Source organism: Propithecus coquereli, unplaced genomic scaffold, assembly GCF_000956105.1.
Source record: "Propithecus coquereli isolate 6110/MARCELLA unplaced genomic scaffold, Pcoq_1.0 Scaffold122, whole genome shotgun sequence".
NCBI classification, from domain to species: Eukaryota; Metazoa; Chordata; class Mammalia; order Primates; family Indriidae; genus Propithecus; species Propithecus coquereli.
The window spans coordinates 4,173,129-4,200,422 of NW_012136303.1; the positions used below are offsets into that span (position 1 = coordinate 4,173,129).

The 27,294-nt window shown below is 49.5% G+C and overlaps 2 protein-coding genes across 2 annotated transcripts in view; one reads left to right on the plus strand and one right to left on the minus strand.

Moving 5' to 3' along the window:
* Nucleotides 1-9,251: 9,251 nt before the first annotated feature.
* On the plus strand, nt 9,252-15,715 carry PDRG1 (p53 and DNA-damage regulated 1). The gene is made up of 5 exons (XM_012637743.1): nt 9,252-9,465; nt 11,014-11,089; nt 12,158-12,232; nt 14,164-14,244; nt 14,794-15,715. The coding sequence occupies exons 1-5, from the start codon at nt 9,379-9,381 to the stop codon at nt 14,874-14,876; spliced, it is 402 nt and encodes a 133-aa protein (XP_012493197.1). The 5' UTR covers nt 9,252-9,378; the 3' UTR covers nt 14,877-15,715.
* Nucleotides 15,716-17,929: 2,214 nt separating this feature from the next.
* TTLL9 (tubulin tyrosine ligase-like family member 9) overlaps nt 17,930-27,294 on the minus strand; it is a 34,872-nt gene continuing 25,507 nt past the window's right edge. Inside the window, exons 9-13 of the mRNA XM_012665723.1 lie at nt 25,117-25,175; nt 24,174-24,370; nt 22,668-22,781; nt 21,311-21,435; nt 17,930-18,006 (exon numbers count right to left, since the gene is read on the minus strand). Coding sequence (XP_012521177.1) covers nt 17,930-18,006; nt 21,311-21,435; nt 22,668-22,781; nt 24,174-24,370; nt 25,117-25,175 — 572 coding nt within the window. The remainder of the gene's footprint in view (nt 18,007-21,310; nt 21,436-22,667; nt 22,782-24,173; nt 24,371-25,116; nt 25,176-27,294) is intronic.

Below are 27,294 nucleotides of genomic sequence, written 5' to 3' on the forward strand. Positions count from 1 at the left end.
CTTCTTCCTTCCAAGGGGCTTTTGTTCCTGCTGTTCCCCCAGACATTCACAAGGCTCCATCTCTGTCTCCTCTAAAACGCTGCCTCTGCAGAGGGGTTTTTCTTGATCGTTTCCCCCTTGACACTCTATCTCCTCACCTGCCTTATTTTTTGTTCATAGCATTTATCACCACCTGACATTAGAATGCGTGTTTATTTGTTTCTTGTCTAGCAGATAAAGTCTGCGAAGAAACAGTCCTGCCTACGTTGTTCATTGCTGTACCCTCAGAGGTTACTGGAGCCTGGCACATAGTGGACGCCCTGTGTGACAGCAAAGGGCACAGGTCTACAATTTGGTGACAGCCAGTCCTGATTCTGCCATTACCTGCTCAGGTGACCTTGAGCGATCCACCTCACCTCTGTAGGCCTCAGTTTCCTCCTTTGTAAAACAAGAGAATCACTAAGACACCTTCAACTCAACAATCCCGGGATGCCTTCTCCATTCCAATGTCTCTTTCTCCCCTATAGAATCCAAAAGTCGCTTAAATAAAGGTAATTGGATTTATTTATCAAATAGTTAATATATTCGCATGGTTCAGAACTCAAAGGTACAAAGGGGACACATTGAAAAGTGACTCTCCTGCCTTGTCCTCCAGCCGCCAGCTCACCTTCCCAAAGGCAACCAAGGTACAGATTTCTTGTGTGTGTGTCTCTCTCTCTTTCCCTCTCTCCCTGCCTCTGCTTCTCTATTCTCTCTCTCCTCTTCCTATCTCGATACCCACCACCATTTTAAAACAAATGACAGCCTAATTATATACAGTTTTGTGCCTTGCGTTTTTTTGATATAGCAGCATTTTTGGAGATTATCTCTGTGCTGTATATTAGCGCACAGAGAGCACCTCGTTCTTTCATAGTACCAGAACATTCCATTGCATGCATGTGCCGTATCTACTTCACCGCTCCCCTAAATCGTGGGCAATTAGGTTGTCTCCTGCCCCTTACAACCTGCTTCAGTGAATGACTTTGTGGACACACCATTTTGGTTATCTATAGAGTAAATTCCTAGCAGTGGACTTGTCGATTGAATAGTGTGTGTTTATAGTTTTGGTAGATGCCCTCCATAGGGACTGTGCCGGTTTATCCTCCATATACCAGCATTGAGTGAAAGCGCTTGCAAAAGGCCTTTCAAAACGGGCTGCAATAAGTCCTCAAGACTTCTTACAGATGGGTAAATCTCACCTTGCTAAACCTCAGTTTCCTCTTCAATAAAATGGGCATCCTACCTCATAAGGTGGTGGTAATGATCAAATGAGATAGTGTGTGGAAAGTGCTTAGTACAGTTCCCGGCATAATAAGTCTTCTATAAAGGTTAGCTATTCTTCCTCTGCTTAATGTCATTATCTGCCCCCAGTGAGCTCTGTGGGATCGGAGACCTTGTCTGTCTTGTTCACTGATATAGCACAGCTCCTGGCTAATAGGTGTCCAGAAAGTGAATGAGTCTACTTTCCAATTTTTCTCTGCCCGCCAGGCCTTCCATTATGACCTAGCTTCTGCTATCCATTTAGCCTCTCCTTCCCCTTTCTCCCCTTCTCCTTAGGCTCCAGCCAAATTGGCCTCCTCCAGGTTCCCTCCTGCCACAGTGCCTTTGCACTTGCTGTTTCTTCTGGCTGAAGCACTTTCCCTACCTTACCCCTACCATAGCGTCTCCATTAGCTTAGTTTATTTCTACTCACCCTTAGATCTCAGCTTAAATGTTACTTTCTCAAGAAATCCTCCTCCATCTCTACCCCATGATTTAGGATAGGACCACCCTCTATACAATCTCATTGGACACTGAGATTTTCATTTGAGCCTTATCCCAACTAGGACTAGTACACACACCGATGTCAATTTTGTCCTCATGGCTAAAAGCCTGTGAGATCCAGGACTGGGCATGTCCTGTTTACCATTGGATCCCAGGGCCTGGCACAGTGTAGGCACTCGATAACCATTGTCCTGAGTGAATGAGTGAATGCCAACACCCACTTTGCAGATGGGTGGAGCCACCCACCCCCATCCAAGAGAGGGGAAGTTTTGACTCAATGTTCCATCCTCTTTCCAGTGGAATGAGCTACTCCCAAAGGGTTCTTGTTGGTAAAGGGGTAGAGAGTTGGTAAAGGGTTCTTGTGGGTGTGGGTGGGGAAGATAGGGAGGGAGAAAAGGAGAGGGAGAGGGAGACTAGACCCCTAATTCCCTTGACTGTTAGATCATGGCCTCAATTATTCAGCAGACTGCTCCTGAGCACCCTCGTAGGGTCCTGGGTACCCATGGGGAAGCCCACAGAGCTGCTGGCCTCAGTGGGCTCCCAGGTTGGTGAGAAAGCCCAATCTATGAAAAAAATTGGTCTAGTCCAAAACAGGAAGGTGACTGATGCCAGAAGAAAATGAGAACCCAAGTCCCTCTGGGAGACCAGAGGAGAGCAACCCTCCTGGGCAGGGCCTTCTAGGACAAGGGTCATTAAGGGAAGAGTAAGCACTCAACAAGTGGAGAAGGAAAGCAAAGGACATTCCCAGGGGAGGGCACAGCCTGAGCGAGGGCAGCTAGGTGGGAACGTTAGCATGTGTTTAGGAACTAGGGCTCAAGGAGAGTGGAGGAAGATGGGGCAGAAGAGAAATGGAACTCAAAGACGAGTATAAGGAGGTATGTTCCTGAAGGACCACTGCAGCACTTCTTATAATCTGCAAAGACGGAAAACAGATGTCCATCCACAAGAGAATGGTTCAGTAAATACAACACTTATGACCACTGGCAAGCCATAGAAAGGTGGATATGCCCTGTGTCGGCGAGGATGTGCATCGCGAGTAGGAGCGTGAACGGGTACGGCCATGCTGTAGAGGCGCATGGCAGTATTTAGGAAACAGAAGTGTGTGCCCCATGACAAGGCAACACCACACTAAGACATTCAGGGTGGCCCTGTGTGTGTTGGTGGGAAGAGAAAGGCGACTCAGGCACCCATAACCAAGGAGTGGACAAGTGAGATGAGGGGGAGGCAGCTCTGGAGTCCTCTGGAGTTGCAGGAGCAAGGAACCAGAGTTACCTAGAGTACATAGAAAGATCTAAGAAACATCAGGAGAGGCAAAAAAAAAAAAAAAAGTGGAAAAGGAACATGACTTACAACTCAAAAATATTTACGTGGATTACAAATATATACCCAGTTTATTAGTATCTGCTGAAACTGAACATACCTAACCATTCCACTCCTAGGTATGCACACAACAGAAATGCATATATACATGCACCCAAAGACACACACAGGAATGCTCACATCTGCATTGTTTGTAATGGCCCCAAGCTGGAAACCACGCATGTGCCCACCAATGGTAGGTAGAATGGTTTAATTGTGGCATAGTCATACAATGGAATACACGATGGCATTGAGAGTGGACGATCTACAACTATACACACCAGTAGAGATGAATCTCATGAACAAAAATTTGAGTAAAAGAAGGCAGACACAAAAGAGCATACACGGTGTGATTCCGTTTGTACGAAGTTCAAAAACAAGCAAAACTAATCTGCGTTGTTAAAAGGATGCTGGTTGTTAAAAAGTGGTGCTTCGGAGGCCCTGAGGGGCTGCTTATGCTCTCTTCTTCCACCTGAGTGCTGGTTACATGGATGTGTTCAGGTTTTGCAAGTTCAGGAACCGTACACCATGATTTGTGTACTCTTCTCTGTGTGCAATATCTCAATAAGAATTTATAAGCTACAGCAACACAGAAAATAACACTATGCATTTTGCAAGAAGTTCTGCATATTTAAGGACATATGTGGGGGCAGCAAGCAAAAAAAATAAGGACATATATAAAAAACAGTAGAGAGGGTTTCAGCGAGGTCAAAATTGAGTAGAGGTGGGAGAAAAGGAGAAAATAATATAAACAAGAAAGGGTTCTTGCAGACTAAATCATGACCATGTGCTACGAACTGAGAGGTGGGGTTAACTTAACCCTCTGTACTTTAGTGCATGAAAAATAAATGCAAATTTTAATTTAGAAAACTAGATAACCAAATGAATTATAGTGTTCATACACTATGGAATATTTTGCAGCTGTTAGAAAATAAGAGGGAGATCTGAATATATCAGTCAAGGCTGTCCAAGAGCAAAGCTGCAAAGTGCTAGGTTTGTGTGCCGTGCCTTCCTGTCCTGCCACCTCGAAACAGTCCCTCAGATTTTCTCTGGGTTCATAGCCACGTCTTTAAATGCATATCGCAGTTCTGAAAAGACACACCCAAACCAGAGGGAACTGAGATGGGGAGAGAGGGGGTCAAAAAGAAACTTTAGTCTCCTCTGTAATGCTTTCATTTTCGATAAGAAGAATCTATTCATGGAATTTAAAATGAATGAATTTAGTGTTAAAGGTAGTAGTAAAAGCTGGCTCGAAGAGGCCTGGAACATTCTGGGCTTTAGGGTCACTTAAGATTTTTCAAGTCAAGCCATGGGGCCATCTGTTGCTTGGTGAAAATTGAGGCGTGGGGAGTCGGGAGACATGTCCCCACCTGGTGTCCCCATCTGGCTGCATGACCTTGGGAGAGTCCCATCCCCTTTCCTGACCTCAATGTCCTCATCTGCCCAATGGGAATCAGCTTTCTACATTACTCCGGGATGTGGGAGGATGAAGTGAGGGCACGAGGAGAATCGCATGAATGTAAGGGATTATTCTCTCGGTCAGGGGAGGAGAGGGCGCGGAGGCCTCTCCTCCACCTGCCAAGGGCACAAAGGAAGTGCAGGGAGGAGCTGGGGACCACCCAGGCGAGCAAACAGACCATCTGCTGGACAGGAGCATGTTGTCAGCAGCTGGGGGGCTGGGCCTGGACTCCTCACAGGCCAGACCTGGTAGAGCAGCCACCCAGGCTGTCGGAGAATCAGGACATTGACCCGGCCTCCCTCGCTGCTCTCTCCCAGCCCCAGTGCAGCCACAGCCTGTCACCTCCCCATGCCTCCATCATCACCCTCCCACTCCAACACAGCCACATGCAACCCCGAGGACTGCACCACACTTGCACCTTCCAGCCCGTCCCATCTCCAGAGCCAGACGGGGGCACAGAGGGGACTCTCACAAGGTCAGCCCAATCACACCGGCGCTTGCTCAAAACCATCCAGTGGGGTCTGAGGACAAAATCCCATCCCCTTAACCTCAGTCGACAAGGCCCAGCGTGGTCTGCGGCTCTTAATCCCCACTTTAAGGGCCTGGCCTCAGGGAGAATCAGCCTTAGTTACAATTCCCGCTCTTGGACTGGAGCGTGGCTCACACCTGTAATCCTAGCACTTTGGGAGTCCAAGGAGGGAGGATCGCTTGAGGTCAGGAGTTCGAGACTAGCCTGAGCAAGAACCGAGACCTCATCTCTACAGGAAAAAAAAGAGAATTCTGTTTCTTCCCCTCATTCATTCAAAAATGTTTAGCAAGCACCAACCATGGGCCAGGCACTGTTCTAGATGCTTGGGACACATCAGCGAACAAATGAAACAAAGATTCCTGCCCTCATGGAGCCTCCTTTCCAGTGAGGGAGATTAACAACAACTACGATAAGTAAATTCCATAGCATGCTGGGAGGAGACAAAAGCTATGGAAAAAAGGAAAGAAAAACAGAGCAGAGGAAATTGATCAGGAGTAGCAGGAGAGGCAGGGAGGACCTCACTGAGAAGGTGACATTTAAGAGAAGGGCCATGCAGACATCAGGGGAAAGCGCAGGAAGAGGGAGCCGCCAGTGCATGGGCCCTGAGGGGGGACCGGGCCCAGCTTGTCTGGGGAACAGCAAGGAGGCGGGAGATGACTCAGCGAGGCAGGACAGGTCATGGAGGGCCCTGTGGGCCCCTGCAAGGAATTTGGCTTTTACCGAGTGAGACGGGAGCCTTGGAGGATTTCGACCACAAAGGAGTGGGGGCAGGGGACAGGACCCGGAAAGACAGGAAGCCGAGCAGGGCTGTGATCCCAGCCAAGTTGTGTGCATGGCAGCTTCAGCCTGATCCCACAGGGGACTCTGGGGCGTAAGTTATACCTCAGAGTTATTCACGCACACCCGCCCTCAGCCCGGGCAAGGACGATGGGCTTCCATCCCCCTGTGACCATGGGTTACAGCTCAGAGGGAGGGTGAGCCCCACTCAGGAACCCCCAGGAGCCTGAGGGCTGTCACCTCTAGGGAGAGATGGGGGTGCTGGCCATTAAATGGAATCCCTGAAAAGGGGCCTGAGGGGAATGGGTGTGGCATCGTTCTTGTTGGCTCCAGTCCCCTGAGCTTGGGGTGGCTAAATATGGAGGGCATGCCCTGGTGCGACTAGGTAGACGTCTTCTGGTTAGAAAAGATTTAGGGATCACGCCGCCCAGAGCTGGAATCTCCTCTGTAATATCCTGACCCTGTGGCAGTCCAGCCTCAACTCACCTACTTCTTGCGATGGAGAACGAGTTACCCTTGAGTTAACTCTGTGTGTCTTTGGGTACTTTGGATTTTAGAAAGTAAAAAGTCCACTCATGCTTTCTATAAACACTGACCGAGCGTCTGTTGTGTGCCAGGCACCATTCCAGGTCCTGGAGATACAACAGTGGACAGGACAGACAAGGTCCCCACCCTAGGAGCTCACGACTAGAGAGGGAACTGTTTAGAGAAAAAACGTAGTAGAGTAAGTGCAGAGACCAGGGGCATCCAGGAAGCTGTGGGGGCCGAGAGGGGACTCTTGACCCTTGGGAGGAGGTGACGCCGAGCTGAGGAGTGGGGGCCATGTAGCAGTTACACAGGTATAAAGACATGGAGAAAATTAAGCCAGGCCAATGGAGGAGCGTGTGCAAAGGCTCTGAGAGTGCCATTGCTGGCCACCGCCCCCACGGCTACCCCTCGGCCCAGTGACCGTCCTGTCTTGTCTGGGTAATTGTAGCAGCCTCCTCTTAGGTCTCCCACACATGGGCAAAGAAGCTGGGGTATGCAGTCACTAACTCCTTTCTCTTCTTGGTAGGAGCTCACACTTGTGGGCATTAACTCACTGGCCTTCCTCACTCAACCCGCATCCATGAGCAGGGAGAAGCAGGAAGCCACCGCCATATGCAACAGTGTCTGCAGGTGACCTCCTAATCGATTTTGGCTGGGACATCAGCAGTGCCTTCCAGAACCCTGTACACTCAATGCCTTCTTCCCCTCCCCGACCTCATCTCCTACCCTCTCCCCCTTGCTCACTCTGTTCCATCTACCCTGGCTGTTCCCTCTGCCTGGAACACTCATCCCCCAGATAACCCCATGGCTCACCCTCTCACCTCCTCCCCACCGTGGCTCAAGTGCCACCTGCTCAGGGAAGCCCTCTCGGACCATGTCATCTCCTCCATCATCCCCTCTCCACTTTGCCCTGTGCGATTTTTCCTTATAAGTATTTGTATCACCTGACATGACACATTTACTTGTTCGTGTGTTGGTTGTCCCTCGCACCAGTCTGAGAGTTTCTGAGGGTAGGGACCACGTTTGGTTTTGCTCCTGGCAGAATCCCTATTACAGGGCCTGGGAAGTCAATAAATATTTGCTGGAACCTAAGTGATCTCCAAGAGTCTTCCAGGGTCTGACCATCTCAAGGTCTTGAGTACGACTATGACTCCCCCCGCAACACTTCTAGTGGCCAGAGGTGGCTTCTAAGGGCCAATCACTGCCAAGAAGCTGCTAATGTGGGAGTCTCTCTCAGCTCATTCCCATCCAGGCCCACCTGACAGGGGTCAGAGGTCAACTTGGTCTAGCCCTCTTTGGGCCCTAAGGTGGCGGAGATGTAGTGCAGGGTTCAGGCCCCGGGGATGCCTGGTGAGCCCTATTTCTCCTTTGGCGAATGGCCGCCTTTTCTTCACAGGGCCTGTGTCTGCGTTTCTGAACCAGAAGGTGTTTACACAAAACATCCTGGGTTTGGCGACAAATTCACCCTCAATGAGGAATCCTTAATGAATCTCCCTCCTTCCCCACGCCAGGCGGCTGCAGGGAAAATGAGCTGACGGCAGCCAAATGCCAGGCAAAGTGGAGGTGCTGCTGGGGCTGGCGGGGCCACAATGTGGGGGAGGGTTTTTTTTAGGGCCCAGAGGCAGCTGTGGTATGGACACCAGAGCCCTTCCGCACCCTCCTGGCTTGCGATGCAATGAGGCACTGCCCTTTTCCTGGCCTCAGTCTGCACCTGTGAAATGGGACAATAATAATCTCTTCCACACAAATGTTGCTTTTAAATTCAAGTAAGATAAGGAGTGTGAAAGGGCTTGGTTATAAGAGGTCAAAAGGGGAAAATAAAAAGCTGGGATTGACAGGGCAGGAGGTCAGAGTTCTAGAATCGGTCCTGCTGTTGACTTTTCAAAGTCCTTGCCTCTCTCTGAGCCTTGGTTTTTCCAACTATACAATGAGGGGTTTGGGCATGAAGATCTCTAGGGAAACCTCTGGTTCAGATGGGCAGCCGTTTTCCATCTGCCTGCCCCCTCTGAGAAGTCCTCCTGGTCCTACAGCCCACGCTGACTTGCTTTTCTGAGGTAGCATTTCATTGCCCACTGCCCAGTCTTCAGCCTCTTCCTTAGGTCTAGGTCAACTACTCTGGACGTGGGCCCAACACCCATGGGCTCAAGTGAACACTGGCCAAACTGAATTAAAAATGATTCGGGACGGGTATTTGTATACACAAGGAGTGCAATGCGCACTACCCGAAGGATGGACATATTTGAAACACGGACTTCGGTGGGGGGGGGGAACCAAGGGCAACACACGTAACCTAAACATATGTACACCCATAATTTGCTGAAATAAAAAAAAAAAAAATGATTCCTGCCTCCTTCCAATCCTGTGGAGAGACAATGGGGGGGGGATTTTTATTCATTCCCCATTTTATAATTTGAAAACCGAAGGTGTCAGAGGTTAAATATAAGTCACACTGCCACATGGGCCTTTTTGGTGTTCCTTAAATGGGAAGAATGATTTCTATTTCTCCACTACTAATCACTACCTGCCATAGTATATAATTATTTGTTTTGTCATTAATTGTCGTTTCCCACTAGGACGAAGTTCCACGAGGGCAGGGATTTTGTTTTGTTCACTGCTGCATCCTCAGCGCCGGAAACTGCCTGGCACATAGCAGGTGCTCAAGAAATATATGAAGGGCGGGAGGAGGTGGCAAGAGGCCCCGTTGCGGACTGCGCTCTCTGGGCCTGCAGGCGGCGCGCTAGACACGCCTCTAAAGCTAGGCCCCGCCTCTCGCTTCCGGCTGTCGCGTGCGCGTTGGAGCCTGCGCACCACCGTCCTTCTTTCAAATGCGCAGGCGCGCCGGAAGTGTTGTCAAAGCGGCGCGTGCGCGGTGGGAGCCAGAGGGGGGCCGGAGCGGATCTTCATCTGGGTCCAGTCAGAGCCGCAGCCGGAGTTGGTGGGCGCCATGCTGTCACCGGAGGCGGAGCGAGTGCTGCAGTACCTGGTCGAGGTGGAGGAGCTGGCCGAGGAGGTGCTGGCAGACAAGCGGCAGGTGGGAGGCCCGTCCGCGGCGCTGGGGCCTGGCGGCGAGCCGTAGCAAAGTGCGCGGGGTCGCAGTGGGTTGACCTGGGCTGGTGGTTTAACGGCTCCGAGACGACAGACGTGGGGCATTTGTGGGCTAACTTGGGTCAAACGCTTGACGCGACGCAGCGCGTCACTCGTTCGGCTGGTGTTAAGTGAGCGCCTGCTTTGTGCTGGGTATTCCCTCTCCATCCTTTCTCTGCCCCTTACCGTGCTCTTCGGATCCCGACCCTGGGCAGTTTCCCTGAGCATCTGTTTCAAAATGCAGTTCCCCGGCCCCCTCATTGATCTGGATGCACCGGCCAGTCAAGGCCCTCGGGGGAGAAGAGGAACAGAAAAGAGGCCCGAGGGGCCTTGTGACTGGGCAGGGGCGAGGACGTGGGGGAAGGTGGGGCCCTGTTTATGGAGGACCTTGTAGTGTTTGGGTCAGGTTCTAACTTAAGTGCCAAGTCTTTGAAGGGAATTCATGAGGGAGGGAAGGGAAGGGAGGGTGATGTAATTGCATTTAGGTTTTGAAAGGATCCCACTGGCTGCTGGGTGGAGGCAGGGAGATGGGTGAGGGGCCATTGCCACGGTCCAGATGAGAGATGGGTTTGGATCAGGTGGTGGTGATGGAGAGAAGTGAATGGGTCAGAAATATATTTTGGAGATAGACTTAGTACGCTGTGATAAAGGTTACATAAAGGGGTGAGGGAGCAGGAGTCAAGAATGATTCATGACTGTCATCTCCAGGTAGAATGCTGGGGTGGCCAGTCAGGTACTGAGAGGGGGAAGAGCGTACAAATGAAATACTGGGTCAGGGTGGGCTGCATGGGAATCACAGGAGCAGTTAAGGTTTATCGAGTACCTGTCGTGTGTCAGGTACTGCGTTAACTCATTTGATTTCTGGTTCAATAACCTGTGTGAGGTAGGTACTGTTTCTATCTCTGCTTTTCCGAGCAGTAAATAGGAAGGTGAAATTACACAGCTTATAGCTGGCAGCAGGGTTCAAACCTGGGCATTCCAGCTACAGAGCCAGCACTCTGAAGCCGCGTACCGTACTGCCTCCTCACTTCCTTAGTAGCTATTGCGTTGTCGTCACCATCTCAGTGCGCCTACCTCTGCTGTTGCAGTCTTGTGTTGTTGGGTTTTTCTTAATACTAGGTCACAGTCACCTGGAGAAGTTTGTTCAAAAATAGAGCTTCTTAGGCCTGTTTAATCGCAATGTGTACAGAAGGAGTTTCCACTTTCCCAGTAATTCCGATATGCCCTAAAGTTTGAGTAGATAATACAAAATTACCCATTTAGTCAGCAGACATTTTCGCAGCACCTTCTCTGGGGGAAAGGCACCTGCACAAAGCATTGTCTTTAAGAACTCGGAAACTGAGTGGGAGAAGAAATAGACTCGCACATCAGTCCATTTTAGGTAGGACATTGGAAGTCACCTAGGAATGATGCCTTGTCTCTTCAACCCCTTGTCTGTCAAGAGGTGACAGGCTGGGGCAAGAGGCAGCTGAGTTCCTGCCCCTGTGGTTTTCAGATTGTGGACCTGGACACTAAAAGGAATCAGAACCGAGAGGGCCTGAGGGCCCTGCAGAAGGATCTCAGCCTCTCTGGTAAGTTGAAACTTCCCCACTGCAGCCCTGGAGACCTGTCGTTCAATCACCTTGTCCCCGATAGAGACCAGGCAGGAGGCCACAGATGTGTGACTCAGCCTTGTGGGAAACTGAAACAGCCCGTGGAGATGGGGAGCCAGTGTTGCAAGTCTGACACAGACTGTGGCTCGGGATTCCAGCTGCTCACTCCCGTGACAGGCTGCTAGTTCCCGGCTCCTCGACGATGCCAGACACTGAGAGAGTGCTGGGGGTATGTGAAAATGACGCTTCCTGCCCTTGTGCTCTTCAGATGAGAAAAACAGTGTAAAATAGATAATCGAAAACTGAGAAAGCTACAGACGGAATTGGACTTGGGGTAGGTGTTGGGTGTTGAGAATATGCAGGAGATGCCCTATAGATGAAGCCAACTGTCTGTGGCAGAGCAAACACGTGGAGAGAGTAAGCATGGCTGGAGAGAGCAGCAGAGACCAGGCCGTGATGAAGGGCCTTGGGGGCCAAGAGAGGAAGTTTGGGTTTTGTTGAGAGTGCATTGAAATGTGTGCAACCTTCCAGTTGCTCCTTAACCTTACTGGAGTAAAATCCAGAGTCCTGCAAGACTCCACGTAACCCAGCCCCCGGTGAACGCTCCAGTATCACCTTCTCTACTCCCCCCTACTCATGACTCCACCCTCACTGGTCTCCTTACTGTTCTAACACCTCAAGCACACCGCTGACCTTTGCTGTTCCCTGTTTCCTCTGTCTTGCTCATACTCTCACCTTCTTCGGGTCTCTGCCCAGGTGTCACATAATCACCGAGGCATTCTCAGACTCCCTGGTATAAGTAATAAGTTCCTCCTCGACTTCAGCATTCCCTATTCCCTCTTAGCCTGCCTTGTTTTGCAGCTCTTATCAGGGTCTGACAAATCATATCTTTGTTTATTTATTCCCTCTATTCCTCTGTAGTACAAACTCCACGAGGGCAGGAACTTTGTATTTTTCTGCTATGTTCTCAGCATCTAAAACAATGCCTAGCAGACAGTAGGTGCTCAAAAAAACATTTGTTGAAGGAATGACCATTTGCTCTTTCAGAAGATGTGATGGTTTGCTTCGGGAACATGTTCATCAAGATGCCTCACCCTCAGACAAAGGAGATGATTGAGAAAGGTAAGGCCTCCTGGGGTGGGTCAGGGATATGGCTGCCTCTGTCACAGCTCTGGTCTTAAACCAGAACTGAGAGTCAGGCTTTGGGCAGCTTGATAAGAGGTGACTGTGTTACAGGGTTCAGACTGATGCGGGTTTTAATCCCAGCTCTGCCACTGTGGGTTATTTTGTCATCTCTAAAAGGGGGATGTGTTTACGTAGCACAGTTGTTGTGAAGTTGAGATAAAACAGTGTGTGTGCCTAGCATAGTACTTGTTTATCAGTGAGGAACGAGTTGGGCTGCAAATAAGAGAAAACCTGAAAAAATTGAGGCTTAAGGACATAGGGTTCTATTTTTCTCATGTAAGGAGTGGTCCAGAAGCGTGCAGTCCAACTGTGCCCCAGCAGTGGCACCTTAGCATATTCTCACCGTTACAGTGTCATCATGCAGGCCTCATGTCGTCCAGGCTGGAAGAAAGGCAAAAGGCATTCTCCACATATGGCCTTGCCTTCTATTTTGGCAATAAGGCCATCCTCCCTGGGACTTCCTGCCAGCATTCCATTGGCCAGAACTAAGTCACATGACCACCGATAGCTGCAAAGGAGCCTGGGAGAGTGAGCTTTTCTTTTTCACATCCCCTGCAAAAGAGACTGGGTTTGAAAATGCAGGTGTGTGGGGAGTGAACCTACAGGGTCTGCGTGTATTCAAAATTCCAGAGCCAGGATCCTGGAAGTTCTTTGGAGAGGCATCATAAGAGCAAAAAAAGCATCATAAGAGCAAATGGGTTCTTGGCTGGGAAGGGGGCAGGTCATGCGTATTTTCTCTTTTATACCCTTGAAAACATACGGCCAAGAGGACCAGCAGGGTTGCCTCAGTCCCTAAAGACAGGGTGTCTCCATACCTCTTTAAATCAAAATGTTAGCAGAGGAAACTAGATCCAGCCTGCAGAAGTCTCTTGCTGTTCTGTTGAAAAACACACAGTAATATCATGAGGTTGTAAAATTGAAAGTCGTCATTGTGCTTGGCAGTGGGCTGGAAGCTGCTCGGACCGAGTTTTCAGAGGGGGTCACCTGCCTGGGTTGAGGTTGTGGACTTTGGCTCTGTTGGCCCACAAATGTGGTTTTGTCATTGTACCTAGAGGGGTTCTGGAACATCATCAGGGTTTTCAGGGATTGACACAGGCTAAATAACCTCATGAGGCACTGGGTTCACTCATTTACAATGAGAAACAGAACCGCTGCCCAGGCGACAAGGCTTGGCCAGTCAGGGCTTCCCCCATCACAAAGAATGAAAGTCTTCGGGGAAGACAGACTAGCCAGAATGTCATTTGTGAGCAAGTGGAGTTGGTTGGGTGATCTTAGTTGATTGATCACCAAGCTTTGATAACTGTCTCTGTCATCATACCAACTCTTCTCAGAGGCTATCCGTGACTCTAGGAAACCTTTTCTGTTTACAGTGGCTAATTAAGTTAAGCTTGAGCATTAGGCTAACCCATTGATTATTTAGGTCACATGTTTCCACACACACACTTTTCTAAAAACTCCTTACCTTGATGTACTGGGTTTGTAAAATTCCTCAGCAATCCATTTTCCAGCCTTCTAGGTTGGGCCAGGTCTATAGGTGCTTCATTTTGTTTTTGCATTCGAATTTTCCATATATTCTGAATTTAGAGGGTGGTCTAAATCCTGGTGTTGCCTTCCCCATCCACTGACCACAAAAGGTCAGTGACCTGGAAGTCAGGGGACTAGTGTATCCTGGCTGAGTGGTCTTGGCAGGTCACGTCCTTTCTATCCTTGAGTCCTTCCTCCATTGGTCTCTGAGGTCCTCTTTTCCTTCCCGAATGCTAAGTGCCTTTGCCCTCAAGGGGGATGGGGAGAGGCTGGTGTCTGAACTCCCTGGGTCAGTCAGACTGTGGAATAACCTCATCCTCTCTTTGCCCACCTCATTTTTTCAGATCAGGAACATCTGGATAAAGAAATAGAAAAACTCCGGAAACAACTTAAAGTGAAGGTCAACCGCCTCTTTGAGGCCCAAGGTATGGGCCTGGGGGAACTGGAAACCAGGAGGCAGAGAGCCATCAGCACAGACTTTGCAGGGCAGGGGTGGGAAGCCCCTCAGAGGCGGGCAGTGGCCTGGGCAGCATGTGAGTGGCTGTTCGTAGCTGCCCAGAGATAGAATGGGGGCAGGGAGGTTTGTAGCATCTTATTCTTGTCACAGCTTTGCCAGGTCCCAGGAACTGTCTGGGCTGGGGAGCAGGGTAGCTCTGACTAAGGAAACTCAGAAGGCTTCAGTCAGGTGGTCAAGGTCAGGGCTGAAATTCTGGATACACCCAAGCACTCCAGATTGGTCATAGATGTGGCAAAAATCTGGAGGTCTCTGGGCAGCAGAGCCAGGACTTTGGGGGTTCATGGTGACCCAGGAGTGGGTAATGATACCTCATCTGGTGCATTGCAGAATTTGAGACCCATCCCTGTCAACCTCGAGGCCGGGTTTGGCAGCATTAATGCAGCGTCAGCCCCTTTCCTGGGCCTGACTCCAGAGCCAGCAGGAGCCTGACTTGCTGACGGATTGTCTTCTTCCCCAGGCAAACCGGAGCTGAAGGGTTTTAACCTGACCCCCCTCAACCAGGACGAGCTTAAAGCTCTCAAGATCATCCTGAAAGGATGAGACTCAAGAAGCAAGATGGGGGACCGATGACCAGCATCCCCCCTGGGGTCATGGAGGACTCAGGACCTTCTAGGCTTGAAACCTGCAAAGACAGCATCTGCCCTGTACAGGGACAGGCATCAGGAATCCGGCCACGACTCCTGTACGGAGCCTCTTTGTGCGTAGTGCTTGGCTGCTCTGTGATGGCAGGAGGGCAGCCTCGGCCTGCCGCTGTCTGCCGGACCTGACCACCAGGGCTCAGTGCACACAAGACCTATTGACGGGCCCTGGCGGCCACCAGTGGGTGTGTGGGGCAGTGCCTGCGGGGGCGTGAGAATGACTGCAACGGGCACTTCTCAACAATGGCCTGCTGTTCACACAGCCTGGCAGGGGAGAACGGAGAGGGCCAGAGCGGGATGTCATCCCAGCGTCCCTTTCGGAAAAGAGGAGAGGTGTTTTCAGGCAAGTGTAGCGGAATTGGAACAAAGCAGGGAGCTCACGAGTGGTTTGTGAATGAAGGACAGACTCTCGGTGCCTTGTGTGCACCACAGCCGTCTGTGGGGCAGACACATTTCCCCACTGCCTCCAGTTCTGCCCTTCCTTCCCGCTTGCTTCCAGGAGTGCGTGCTGCTTGTCAACCGCCGTGGTCCTCTTTAGTCAGGAGGGCCTTGCAGAGTCCTGCACCAGGGGTGGGTGAGTGGGGCCGCCGCTTAACATGCTGCGCGTGTCAGGCATGCCCCTCCACCACCTCTGAAAGCAGGGCCTGGCCAGCGCTGCTCAGAGTCCCGTCTGCCTCGGTGGTCTGAGGTCCTAGTGTGAATGTGCCGTGAGGACAAAACTGTCTTTTGTGTTCCTTGAGGTCTCAATAAACGTTAGCTGACTGAATGAATAGCAGCTTCTGGTCTTTACTTAGTTGAGGGCATACGGCTCCTTTTAGGATGCCACCGCTGAAGGGGAGGCAGTACTTGCTTGAAATGAACTGGGACCAGACGGGCAGGTAACGAGTGGCAGCCTGCTAAGGGCACACCTCACCTGTTCCCCCCGCTCCACTTGGCTCTGGCCGATAGTTATGTAGGAACACGGGCCAGTATGGTTTTTTCAAGAGAAACTAGAAATTTGGATTGTTAAGTTGAATCTCCTGGCGTTTAAATAATGCTGACTAATTGAGAAAATGTTTAAAAATGTGGGTGCTGGTCAAATAAAAGACCTTACATGAGCCAAATTTGGCCCAGACCTCCAAGTTTGCATCCTCTTGTTTTGCGGAAGTTTCTGTGTGTTTTCCCCATGACGGCCCTAAGGAGTGGGGAGGTGGGATTGGAAACAAACTAAATGCCCATCCACGAGGGACTAGTTAAAGGAATCAATAGCTCCCAATAGTGGAATGCCTCACGTCTATAACTGAGAATAAGGGGCAAGCTCCAAGATACATTCAGTGAGAAAAGCAAGGGGCAAAACAGGCGTCTTAAAGCTCATCGTTTGTGTCTGAGCACCATGTGCTTCCCTCAGAACAGCAGCTGAGGGGGTGGGGCACAAGGGTGGGAGGAAAGGAGATGTCACCATATACCCTTTTGTGAATTAAGGATTTTAAACCGTATGAATACATTGCTTATTTTTAAATGTAAATTAAGTAGGAAGTTGCAAAATTCACCTTGGTAGATACTCTTTGGTATGACTGTCCGGCTCACAATTTCACTATTGGGATGTCGCCCCTTCCCACCTGGCTGGGTGGTTGCTAGCCCAGAGAGGGGCTAGCTCTCTTTCTCATGGAAATAGGGAACCTGCAGCCTGTGCCTGGGGATGTCCTTGCTTCATCACAAGGATGGAAGGAAGAAGCCCTCAAGCTCTGGCGGCAGAAGGTCCAGAGTAGCTTGGCTTCTGGCCTTCCTAAAGCTGGCTCGTTCACTCCTTGGATTTGCCAGTATTTTCTTTCTGAAAACCTTCCCTTTGGGCCTAAGATAGGCTGTCAGATTCTGCCACTTGCAGTCAGAATAACTGCCCTGAAGCAAGGAGAGTGAGGGAGTAGGTCCCCCATGGAGCCATTAGCCCATCAGCCTACCCTTGTTGCAACCCCTCCCCCCCCACTTTTTTTTAAGAGACAAGGTCTCACTCTGTCGCCCAGGCTGGAGGGCAGTGGTGGATCATAGCTCACTGGTGCCTCAAACTCCTGGGCTCAAGCAATCTTGCCTCAGCCCCCTGAGTAGCTGGGATGATAGGCGGGCACCACCTCGCCTGGCCCCTGCACCCCCTCTTAAACCAAGAGGAGGCTTAGAAATGTAGGAATGTGAAAAATGCAGAAATATTTACTTGGACCCAACTCCCCAAGTGACCTTGCCCATGAGCCCAAGGCTTTCTGGTTTAAAAAGCTTACCTTCCAACCTCAAAGAGGCATGTAGGTCACCCAGCTGACTTAGATAAATGCATCATTGCAGAGACCCTCCCTAAGCAGCTTCCTGATCCTTACCTTGTCCACACTGTGGCCCACTGGTTTTCAAATGGTGGTCAGGGAGCCCCATGGGTTCCCCTGATGTGCAAGGAGGAGAGGATGTGTTTCGGGCTCAGCACTTCCCCAGACCCCCAGTAAACACACAGTCTAGTAACTGCTTTGCAAGCACAGCTTAAAGACAAGTTCCTTAGCCTCTGAACTCTTGCTCCTGAAGGACCCTTTCAGCACTGACCTGAGAGACGTCCAAGTATCAAAGCCAGGAGGACTTGGCTGCAGCCAACAGCATCCTCTGAGCCAGACCTGTGCTCATTTATTAGGTGTGATCTCTCTGGGGTAGCAGAACTTGCTGCATTTGTCCTCTTTGGGCCCAATAGCCAAGCCAATCTGTCAAGGTTAAAACCCATCCAGTCCTGGGGATTGGCTGTCTCTTGGTGCAAAGATGCCCAGGGATGGGGTGGAGGTATCCAGGGGCCAATCCAAGCAGCAAGCAGCAGCTGCTGAGCCAGCGAAGCTGCTGCCAGGCCGGAGGGAGGGAGACGAATGCTGTGAGGTGCTGCTGTGCTGGAATCTGGGGGTGGGGAGAGGCTTGGGTGGCACCTCCCAGGGCCGCTTTCCTCCCAGTAGCCGGGGATCAACTGGAAGCTTTCTTCTGGACTTGAAGGGAGCAGAACAGCTGCCTCAGCTGTTTTTTCCGATCGTTGACACAGCCTGGAAGGGAAGGAGTATTGGCTGGGATGACCTATCCTTTGAGGAGTGGAGGGGCCTGTGCCCCGACTACCTGGTGGGAGCAGGGGCCAGCAGGAGCCCTGCCGCTGTGCGTGGCCCGTGGCTTGCATCCTGGCTCCGTTCCTGAACTGCATGGCCCTCGAGCAGGTCATTTACCCTTGTGAGCATCGGTTCTCTCGCCTGTAAACCAGGATACTTCCTGCCTTCTGGAGGGAGCATGAGGATTCATCAGCAAAGGCTAACATTGATTGGGGGCTTCTCTGAAACTGGGGACTGCTTTAGGGTCCGAATACAGAGGAACTTGTTGAGCCCTCTTGGGAATGATGTGTACAAGGAAGAACGGGCTCAGAGAGGTTAAGTCATTTGAACCCAGGCTACCAGGTGCCAGAGCCACACCCTTAACCACGACTGCACTCCGCCTTTCCTCCTGGCTTTGCTCAGTGAAAACACATTGAAAGCACAGTGCCTGGTACCTAATAGGTGCCCAGTAATGTCAGCTTTCTTCTATTGCCCAGCCCACGTGCCAGGCACAATTGGCTAAGAGATGCATTTTCCCCACAAGTGGCCCCTGGTCTCACGGAAGCGTGTCCCAGGCAGGCCGTGGCCAGAGGCTGCCGTGAGCCGCTGAGACGCCTCCTCTCTCCGCACATTCACGGTGTCAACCTGTTTGCCGTCTGCTGTCAGAGCTGAACCTTGAGGCAACTCCACGGTCACTTAATAATGTGCCAGGCACATTGATGGCACTCAAAAATGCTGCTTGAATGACAGAATCTCTGTGTCCACAGTACTGACCTGGAAGTGTCTGCCATCTTTCATAGCACCCCACACCCTGTCCCTGCTTCCTAGGCACTCACCAGCCGTGAAGGCTGCACTGAGCAGACAGCCCACTACGTGCATCCTGAGGGTTTCCCAAAGCGAGTTCCATGGAGCCCTGGCTTTAGCTGTATCTGGCCCAGTCATAACTCCCAAGTCTTCGTGTCCACTGCAAACTTCTTTCGGGGGTTCTAGACTCATCTCTGAGTAATCTGCTGACCTCTTCACCTGGATGTCCATGAGCACCTCCCTAGCTCAATTCATCAGTCCTCCTCCTACTCCAACCGGCTCCTCCTGCATTTACCACCACCCACCCAAACACGTGACTGGAAACTTGGGAATAATTCTGGAGACTTCTAAAGCAGAGGCTCTCAAACTGGGCTGCCTATTAGAGTCACTTGGGACTTTAAAAAATACTGATGCCCGGAGCAGCCATATCTTTATTTCTGGCAGGCATCAGTGTACTTTAAAGCTCCCGTGTGATTCCAATATGCAGCCAAGGGGCAGAATCACTGTCTACACCTTTGCTACTCAACAGGGGTTGAGGAACTAGCAGCATTGACATCTGAGGTGCATTTTTAGCAAAGATGGCTGCAACAATTCCATTCCTATATGCACACCTCTCCGCAAGGTGACTTTGCCGTTTTTCTCATCAAGAGGTAGAGTCTGTTTCCTTATCCGGTGGCTGGGCTGGACTAGCAAATTGCTTTGATTAGTGGATTATAGCAGAATGACATTATGAGACTTCTGAGCCTAGGCCTCAAAAGGCTTTGCAATGTCTTTTCTCACCTTCTTGGAACCCTGAGTCTACCATCTGAAGAAGCCAGGGCTAGATGGTTGCAGGATGGGGAGCCACGTGGAACTAGAGGCCCAGCTGACAGCCAGTTTCAACCCCCACACGTGTGAAAGAGGCTATTCTAGGCCATCGAGTCTCAGTAACTCTGCCAGGTGCCTGCAGCCCTGTGAGTGACCCCAGGAGAGACCTGAAGAATCATGAGCAAATGAAACAGTCATTTTAAGCTGCTAGGTTTGGGGAGGGTTTGTTACCCAGCAATAGTTAACCAATAGAGCATCACCCAGGAGCTTGTTAGAAATGCAGTCTTGGGCCCCACCCTAGACTTACTGAATCACAATCAATATTTAACAAGATTTCCAAGTGATCATATGCACATTAAAGCTTGAAAAGTGTTATACAGTCATCCAAAACCTTATAAATTTAGAAAACTGTAAACAACCCATAGAAAGATAGAAAAAAAGTCAGGACAGCTTACAAAAGAAATAAACATTTTAAAAACTGAAACCTCACCAGTAATCAATGGAAGGCACATAAAATTATAATAAGTTAGTACTTTGTACCTGGCAAGTTGGCACAGATTTTTTTTTAAATTAAAAACTGGCAAATTCGCATAATCTTTCTGGAAAGCAACTTGGTTGTAATAAATCCATTCCTTTGACCCAGTTATTCTACTTCTAGGAATCTGTCGTAAGGAAACAGCCAGCATTTCAGTTAAGCTTTATATGAGAGGATGTTCATCATGGCATTATTTATAAAAGTAAAAAATTGCAGTTGTGCCAAATACCAATTATAAGAAATTGGTTTAGTAAATTTTGGCACATATATGAGCTGAAATATGGTAAATTTTGTTTTTAACTCCGCCAAGGAGCAACAGAGTGTAGCGATCAAGTGCTCAGGTTTTGGAGTCAGACAGACTGGAGCTCAAGTCCGGCTCACCTTTTGTGACCCAGACTTTCAGAAAGTTATATAACACCTGGAGACCATTTCCTCATCTGTAAAATGACAATAAAAGCTGCCTAAAGATAAAATGAGATAACGTATGTAAAACATTCCATCCAGACCTGGCCAAAAAGTGCTTCCAAAAGGGAGGCTTTTGTTAATATTCTTGAATGGAAAATGCCACGTGGAAAAATGGGACTGGAAACTCCAGCCCAATGCCAATTTTGTAAAAGAAAAAGTATGAATATATGCATTTTTGAAAAACTGGAAGGAAATACACCAGATTGTTAAAGATGCTTATGTCTGGATGGTTTTTTATTTCCTTCTTTAGTTTTCAAATATTCTACAATGAGTGTGAATACTTTTTATAATCAGGGAAAATTTTTACTTTTTAGAAACCAAGTTTAAAGTCAAGCCCTTTAGTCCTTAATTTCTCTTAACAACATATAGACATTTTTTTCATTTGTTTGTTTTCTGCCTGAGTCTTTTGAAATCCACCTCCTGATAGATTAATAGTAATGTCTTTAAGTATTCTAGGCATTTACCGAGATGGAAACTACTGAATCTCTATTTTACAGATGAGGAGCAGAGAGGTTAGGTCCCTTGCCTAAGGCCACACAGCTGATAAGCTGCCAATCGAATTCTAGCAATCCAGTGGCTGTGCTAAGCTGCCTCCTAGACTTTCTGGCACCTCCCATGGCCCATCCCTTGTGCCCCTCCTCGCCTGTTCCTACATACCAAGGTGCGTGTTGGTCACAAAGTTTCCCATCCCCAACAGCTCAGGAGCCCCCTCTTCTCTGCTGACAGGGCCATCATTCCACATGAGGTCAAAGCCCCCGACTCGCTTCTCCCTTCCTGTGAGCCTGGCAGGAGACACACGGAATTAATGACGTTCCCCTGCTGGGGCCCTAAGACCAAGCCAGGTAGGCCTCCGACCCCTCCCTGAACCCTACCAGCGTCCACCCCGTCAGGATTCCTTCTTTTGTCCAACCATTCACTGGCTGTTTCCCAGGTGCCCACGCAGGTCTCAGAGGGGCCGTCTCCTATTTTTTTCCCCCGAGGCTCTCTTGCTTGGTAGCATGTGCCTATTTGTGATTTCTGGCTTAAAGTCTCCTTTCCTCCTCAAACCATAAACTCCATGAAGGCAGGGATTAGTCCGTTGTGTTCTTTACTCTTTACTGTGTCCCCAGTATGTGTCACAGGAGCTGGCACAGAGTAGGGCTCAAATGTTTGTTGAATGAGTACGCGATGGTAGGGATAGTGGACACCTGTGGTTTCTGCTGCTCAGCATCCATTTCACCTTCTTTCAGTCCAAGGGTACCTCAGGTTTTCCTTTGAGAACCACTCTTCCTTCCCTCACCCACGTGGCTCAGGTGGGGTTGACCCCACTCCCTGGGAGGTGGGAACAAGACCTATACCTACCTGGCCAATTAGAGTCATGATGAGTGGTTCAGGAATGGGCATGTATCCCAATCCCCAGCAGTGAGAATCAGCCCTCAAACTTTTGCTGGAATATTGGGAAAAAGCTAATATGGAGGAAAGAGGAGTGGGAGGGGCAGGGAGAGAAGGAGAAAGAAAGAGAGAGAGAGAGAGAGAGGAAACAAACCAGCCAACATTGACTGAGCGCCTGGATTCACCCATTCCTGAAAGCAGACCCTGGATTTTTTCATTATATACACATTGTTATAATAATAAATAGCCTCTGAGTACTCAACTAGGCACTATACAGTGCATTATCAACTAACAACTCTGAGAAGCAGACATGACGTTTCTCATTTTGCAGATGAGGAAACTGAGTCTCAGAAAGGTGAAGTGACTAGTCCAGGGTCCCACAGTCAGAAAGTTTTGAGGAAATCCTTCTAGACCAAGTCTCAGAAAGCTGTAGTTGGCCCTGCTCTGCCCTGGGAAGGCTGAGTCCTCGTGCTGCGACCTGACCCTATGTGAACATCTCAGTTTCTCCATTATAAGATGGTGCGGCAGGCCAGAGCCACCTCTGAGGGCCACTAGAGTCCCAGGGTTCTAAGCTGTCCCTCTTCCTCGGCGGGAGCCCAGTCGTCATGTACAGGGGCGTGTGACCGGGGCTGCCCTCCCTCACCTGCCTTCCATGTCCACGACGTGCAGCGTGTCTTCCAGGAGGCAGGTCTTGAGCTCATAGTCCTCCTGGCTGCTGGCCGTCAGCGATGGGGAGGCATTGACCTCCAGGAGCCACCTAGACCAGGAGGGAGCGCAGGGCTGTCCAGAGACCAATGGGGAGCCCGGGCTCCACCCCCAGCTCCGCCAGGGCTGCTCCCCCCACCTTCCCGGGTGAAGACAGGGAACTTAAATGCGGAGAGCTGGGTGAGTACAAGAACAATTCTGCTGTCCTCGCGCTGTCCTGTTTTTCCTTCTTCTGACAGAGAGGTGGTTGCAAGAGAAACTTCCCTTCCTAGGGAAAATGTGCTGTAGACGCGACCGACCTGCTGTGGCAAAGGTCGGGCAGACAGCAGGGAGGGGCGAGAGCGTGATGGGCTGGAAAGGGACGTGAGCCCAGAATGGCCAGGTCATCTAATTTTTCCAGAAAAGCCACCAATTCTGATTTTTATGTAAACATGTCCCAAATTTGCTTGTCCCAATGTGCTTGTCAACACATTTAAATTAAAAACAAATCATTCCGAAGGTCAAACTCAAGGTATTTGCAGGCTGAAAGCAGCCCAAGAAGCTCCAGCTCACAACTCTGTCATTTTGCAGACAGGACGCTGGGCAGAGAGGGGCGGGCTCAGCCAGCAGGAGACCAGGGCCCCTTTCCACCGCGGGCTGCCTCCTCCCGAGCTTATTCTGCAGTGTCCACGGCAAGGCCCAGGGCTGCACCTCACCTCGCTGTAGGTGGCAAAGGACAGAGACCCGCTGCTGCCGAGATCCTGTTCCCAAACCAGGGCCTGACTTAGGTCTTGCTCAGGGGCTCCTACTCCTGGCTCAGGAAGCCCCTCAGCACATACAGTGACCCCGAATAGGGTCCTGGAGCCAGCAGTGCCAGAGGGGAGCAGCTCAGCCCAGGTACTTGGACCCCCGGGCCTGGCTTTGCCTCTGACTTGCGACGTGATCTCAAGCTCCCCAAACACCCCACTGGGCTTCCATGTCCTCACAGGTGAGGCCATCACTGGTGGTCCCTGCCAGGTCAGGCTTGTTCTATGTGTCAGATCAACCTCCTCCATGAGCGCAGTGGAGTGCACCAAATTCTTGGCAGGGATCGACGCTGTAACAATATTCCCTCACGCGGCACTTTGCATCCTCAAAGCACCAGGACTTACAGAGGGGACTTACAGAGGGGAAAGATCCCTGACTCAGCAGATGATCGGGAAAGGACTTCTCATGCCAGGTACACGTTGCTCAGTGCTCTGCAGACTATATGTCACTTATTCCTCATAACGATCCTTTAAGGCATAGGCACAATGACCAATCCCATTTTACAGACGGGCAAACTGAGGCACCGAAAAAGGAAGCGTGCCCAAGGTTATACAGCTAGGAAGTGGCAGAGCTGGGATTCAAATCCAAGCACAGTCTGGATGCAGAGTGTGCAAAACATGACCTCCTGGCTCGCTGGGCCACCCACCCACTCACTCACGGTTTGAGGTCCTGGTCGATGAGGATGTCATAGCCGTACAGCTCGAAGCAGTGCTTGTCACTAATGATCACCTTCTGCACGCTCTGCAGGCTTTTGACAAAGATGTTGTCCATGTCGCTGAAGAGTGTCTCTACCGCCTCGGGCCCGTGCTTGGATGCCAGGTACTGCCGGAAGCGCTGCAGCATCCACTTGCAGCCCTGGGGCCCGGGCAGCCGGGTTGGGAGAGGGCACTCAGTTAGCTGGGACCCTAAATAACTGCCCTTAGGCCTGGGCAAGAGGGGCCAGCCCTAAGTCCTGTGATTGGGAAGACTCTGGGTGTGCCCCTCCTTGTGGGGCAAAAGTTCTGTATGTCCAAGAGGACTGGCTACCAGGCCCCCAGAAGTCCCTGCCCACAGAGCCTGTGTAGGTGTCTCCCTGAGCAAGCTGAGGCCAGGTTGCGCTGACCGTGTGTGCATCCCAAGGCCGAGGAGTGACCACCAGACTGCTGTCTGCAGGGGCGTGTATGCACCAGGCCCCCACTGTGTGGGATGGAGCCAGGGGAGGGAAAAGAAGGGAGCAGGTGTGAGTTGGGGGCCCTCTCTCCTGCACCCCTCTGATCTGGCCCTTAACTCTGACAAGTCTGAGAATTCTGTATTTGAAGCTGGCCTTGCAGGTTATTTTATATAGATTAGATAGATATAAAGTATATCTGTATGATACATTAGTTGATCAATAGATAGAAGATACACGTCAAGGTAGGAGGAGAGGACACATTTTGCATAGGGGTGCATTAGTCTGATTTGCAAGTTTGAAATATTTAGACACATGGTATGTGGGCCTGACTTGTACTCTTGCCCTGGACCCTGAAAACTGTGAACTATGAGCCCCAGACACAGTCCCCCCGCCACTCCCAGCCCAGCCCTAGGAGCTGGACCCCTGGAGAACACAGGCCCAGCTCCCTCACCTTCTTTGGGTGGTAGTCGGGAGACGTTTTCTGAACAGCAACGTTGGTGAGGTGAACATCTGGCAGAGGTTGGTGGTCAAGGATTGATATAGATCTCAATGTATAAAAATATTATCTATAAAGCTCAATTATATCCCAATAAAGCTGTTATTTAAAAAACAGGAAAAGAGGATGCTCAGCAAAGTGGGTTAGTGGCTTAAGAGCACGTATAGCTCCCCTCTGGTGAAGGAAGCCTGGCTCCCAGCTCTTCACACTTCACCACTGCTCTGGCCTGCCCAGGAGCAGAGGGGAAGGAGGGGTTAAAGAGGAGAGTCGGGGGTGGCTCAGCAGAATTCAGAGCCTCCCCTCTCCACAGCCAAGCAAAGTATAAACTGACAATCAAAATCAACCCACAGGGCTGGGCGCCATGGCTCATACCTGTAATCCTAGCACTTTGGGAGGCTGAGACGGGAGGATCGCTTGAGATCAGGAGTTCCAGACCAGCCTGAGCAAGAGTGAGACTTCGTCTCTACAAAAAGTATACAGATTAGCCAGGCATGGTGGTGCAGCCCTGTAGTCCCAGCTACTCGGGAGGCTGAGGCAGGAGGATCGCGTGAGCCCAGGAGTTTGAGGTTGCAGTGAGCTATGATGACACCACGGCACTCTACCCTGGGTGACAGAGCAAGACCCTGTCTCCAAAATATATATATATATATATATCCACAGAGAAAAGAAGCTGATTAGCTGTCAAATCTTAAGCAGAAAGAGAATTTTCTTAGTTTAGCAATGATGGTAGAAACCAATGGACAACTATGGACTTAACTAAGGAGTCAACTATAATACATAAAAATAAAACAGATGTCGGGACAAAAATTAAAGGCAAAAAAGGCCAGACAAAAGATTTGTAGCAAATGTGAGAGTCTAATGTTCTTGTCACAAGGAAAATCAATAGAATGTATGACCCTTTATTTATTGAATAAAGGATAAGAAAACATACAAGAGAAACTACACCATCTGAGAAAATGCTCACAGCTCCCGGCGACAGAAGAGACACAATTTCAAAGGGATGTATTAATGAATGGGAGAAATGCAAATTAGGAGAGATGTAAATTCTAATGCGAAACCTGCTTCCTCATTGTCAGTTACATTTTTTTTACATTTTTATTTTGAAAAATTCAAAAGTCACAGAATATTTGCAAGAATAGTATAATGAATGCTTCTACATGCTTCACCTAGACATGCCAATTGTTTCAGAATGGCTTTTTCAAATGATTATCCCCAGTAATGGGGAGCTGGGGTGAAATGGATCGTGTCAACAGGACGGTAAAAATAAAGAGAATTCTTTTGGAAAACAATCTGGCCAGATGCACTTGACCCTGTATTTACACCTCTGTGACACCATCCAAAGGAGAAATCTTAAATACAGTAAAAGGTTTACAAAAAAATATATTCCTTTGTAGCATTGTATGGCATAATAGCAAGAAACTGAATATTTCCCAAATGTCTGCAGCATGAGGCGTTAGTAAACCAATAAATCTACTCAGTGGAATATTTTGTAACTAACTAAGAGGAAATGTCTACAAGGAAAATACCGATGATAACGTTTAGTGAAAAAAAGGTTAGGTTTATATGATGGGATCACTAGTATATAAAAGGCAAACGACAACAAAAACCTCTACAAGTGAACTTGGAAGGAAATACACCAAAATGGTAATAGTTATCGCCAGAAAATGTACCTAGAAAGCGCTTCTTTTCTTTTTTGTACTTTCCTGCGTTTTCTGATTTGTTTTTAGTGAGCTATACCACTTTTATTACAAAAACTATGTCCTTTAAATGTTTTATTATTTTTATTATTAGAATAATGCCTATCAGTTGTAGACACAACTGATAATATAGGGACACGTATAAAGTTGAAAAATAAATATTTCCTCACCTGATTCTAACGCTCTGCAGTTTTCAGAGTTAATAAATTAGAGAATCGTGAAGATCTTTTCATACTTGCCCTGAACAGAAACATACTTCCTTAAAAGCAAAACTGGGATCACAAACATACCAATTCTTTACCTTGCATTTTGTTTTTTCATATGATAATCTATGTTGGATACTTTCCGGGTCACGACATTTCAATCCACCTCATTGTTTTTAACCGAGGCACAGCCATGTAGATGCTCTATAATCCATTTCGCCATTCCTCAAGCA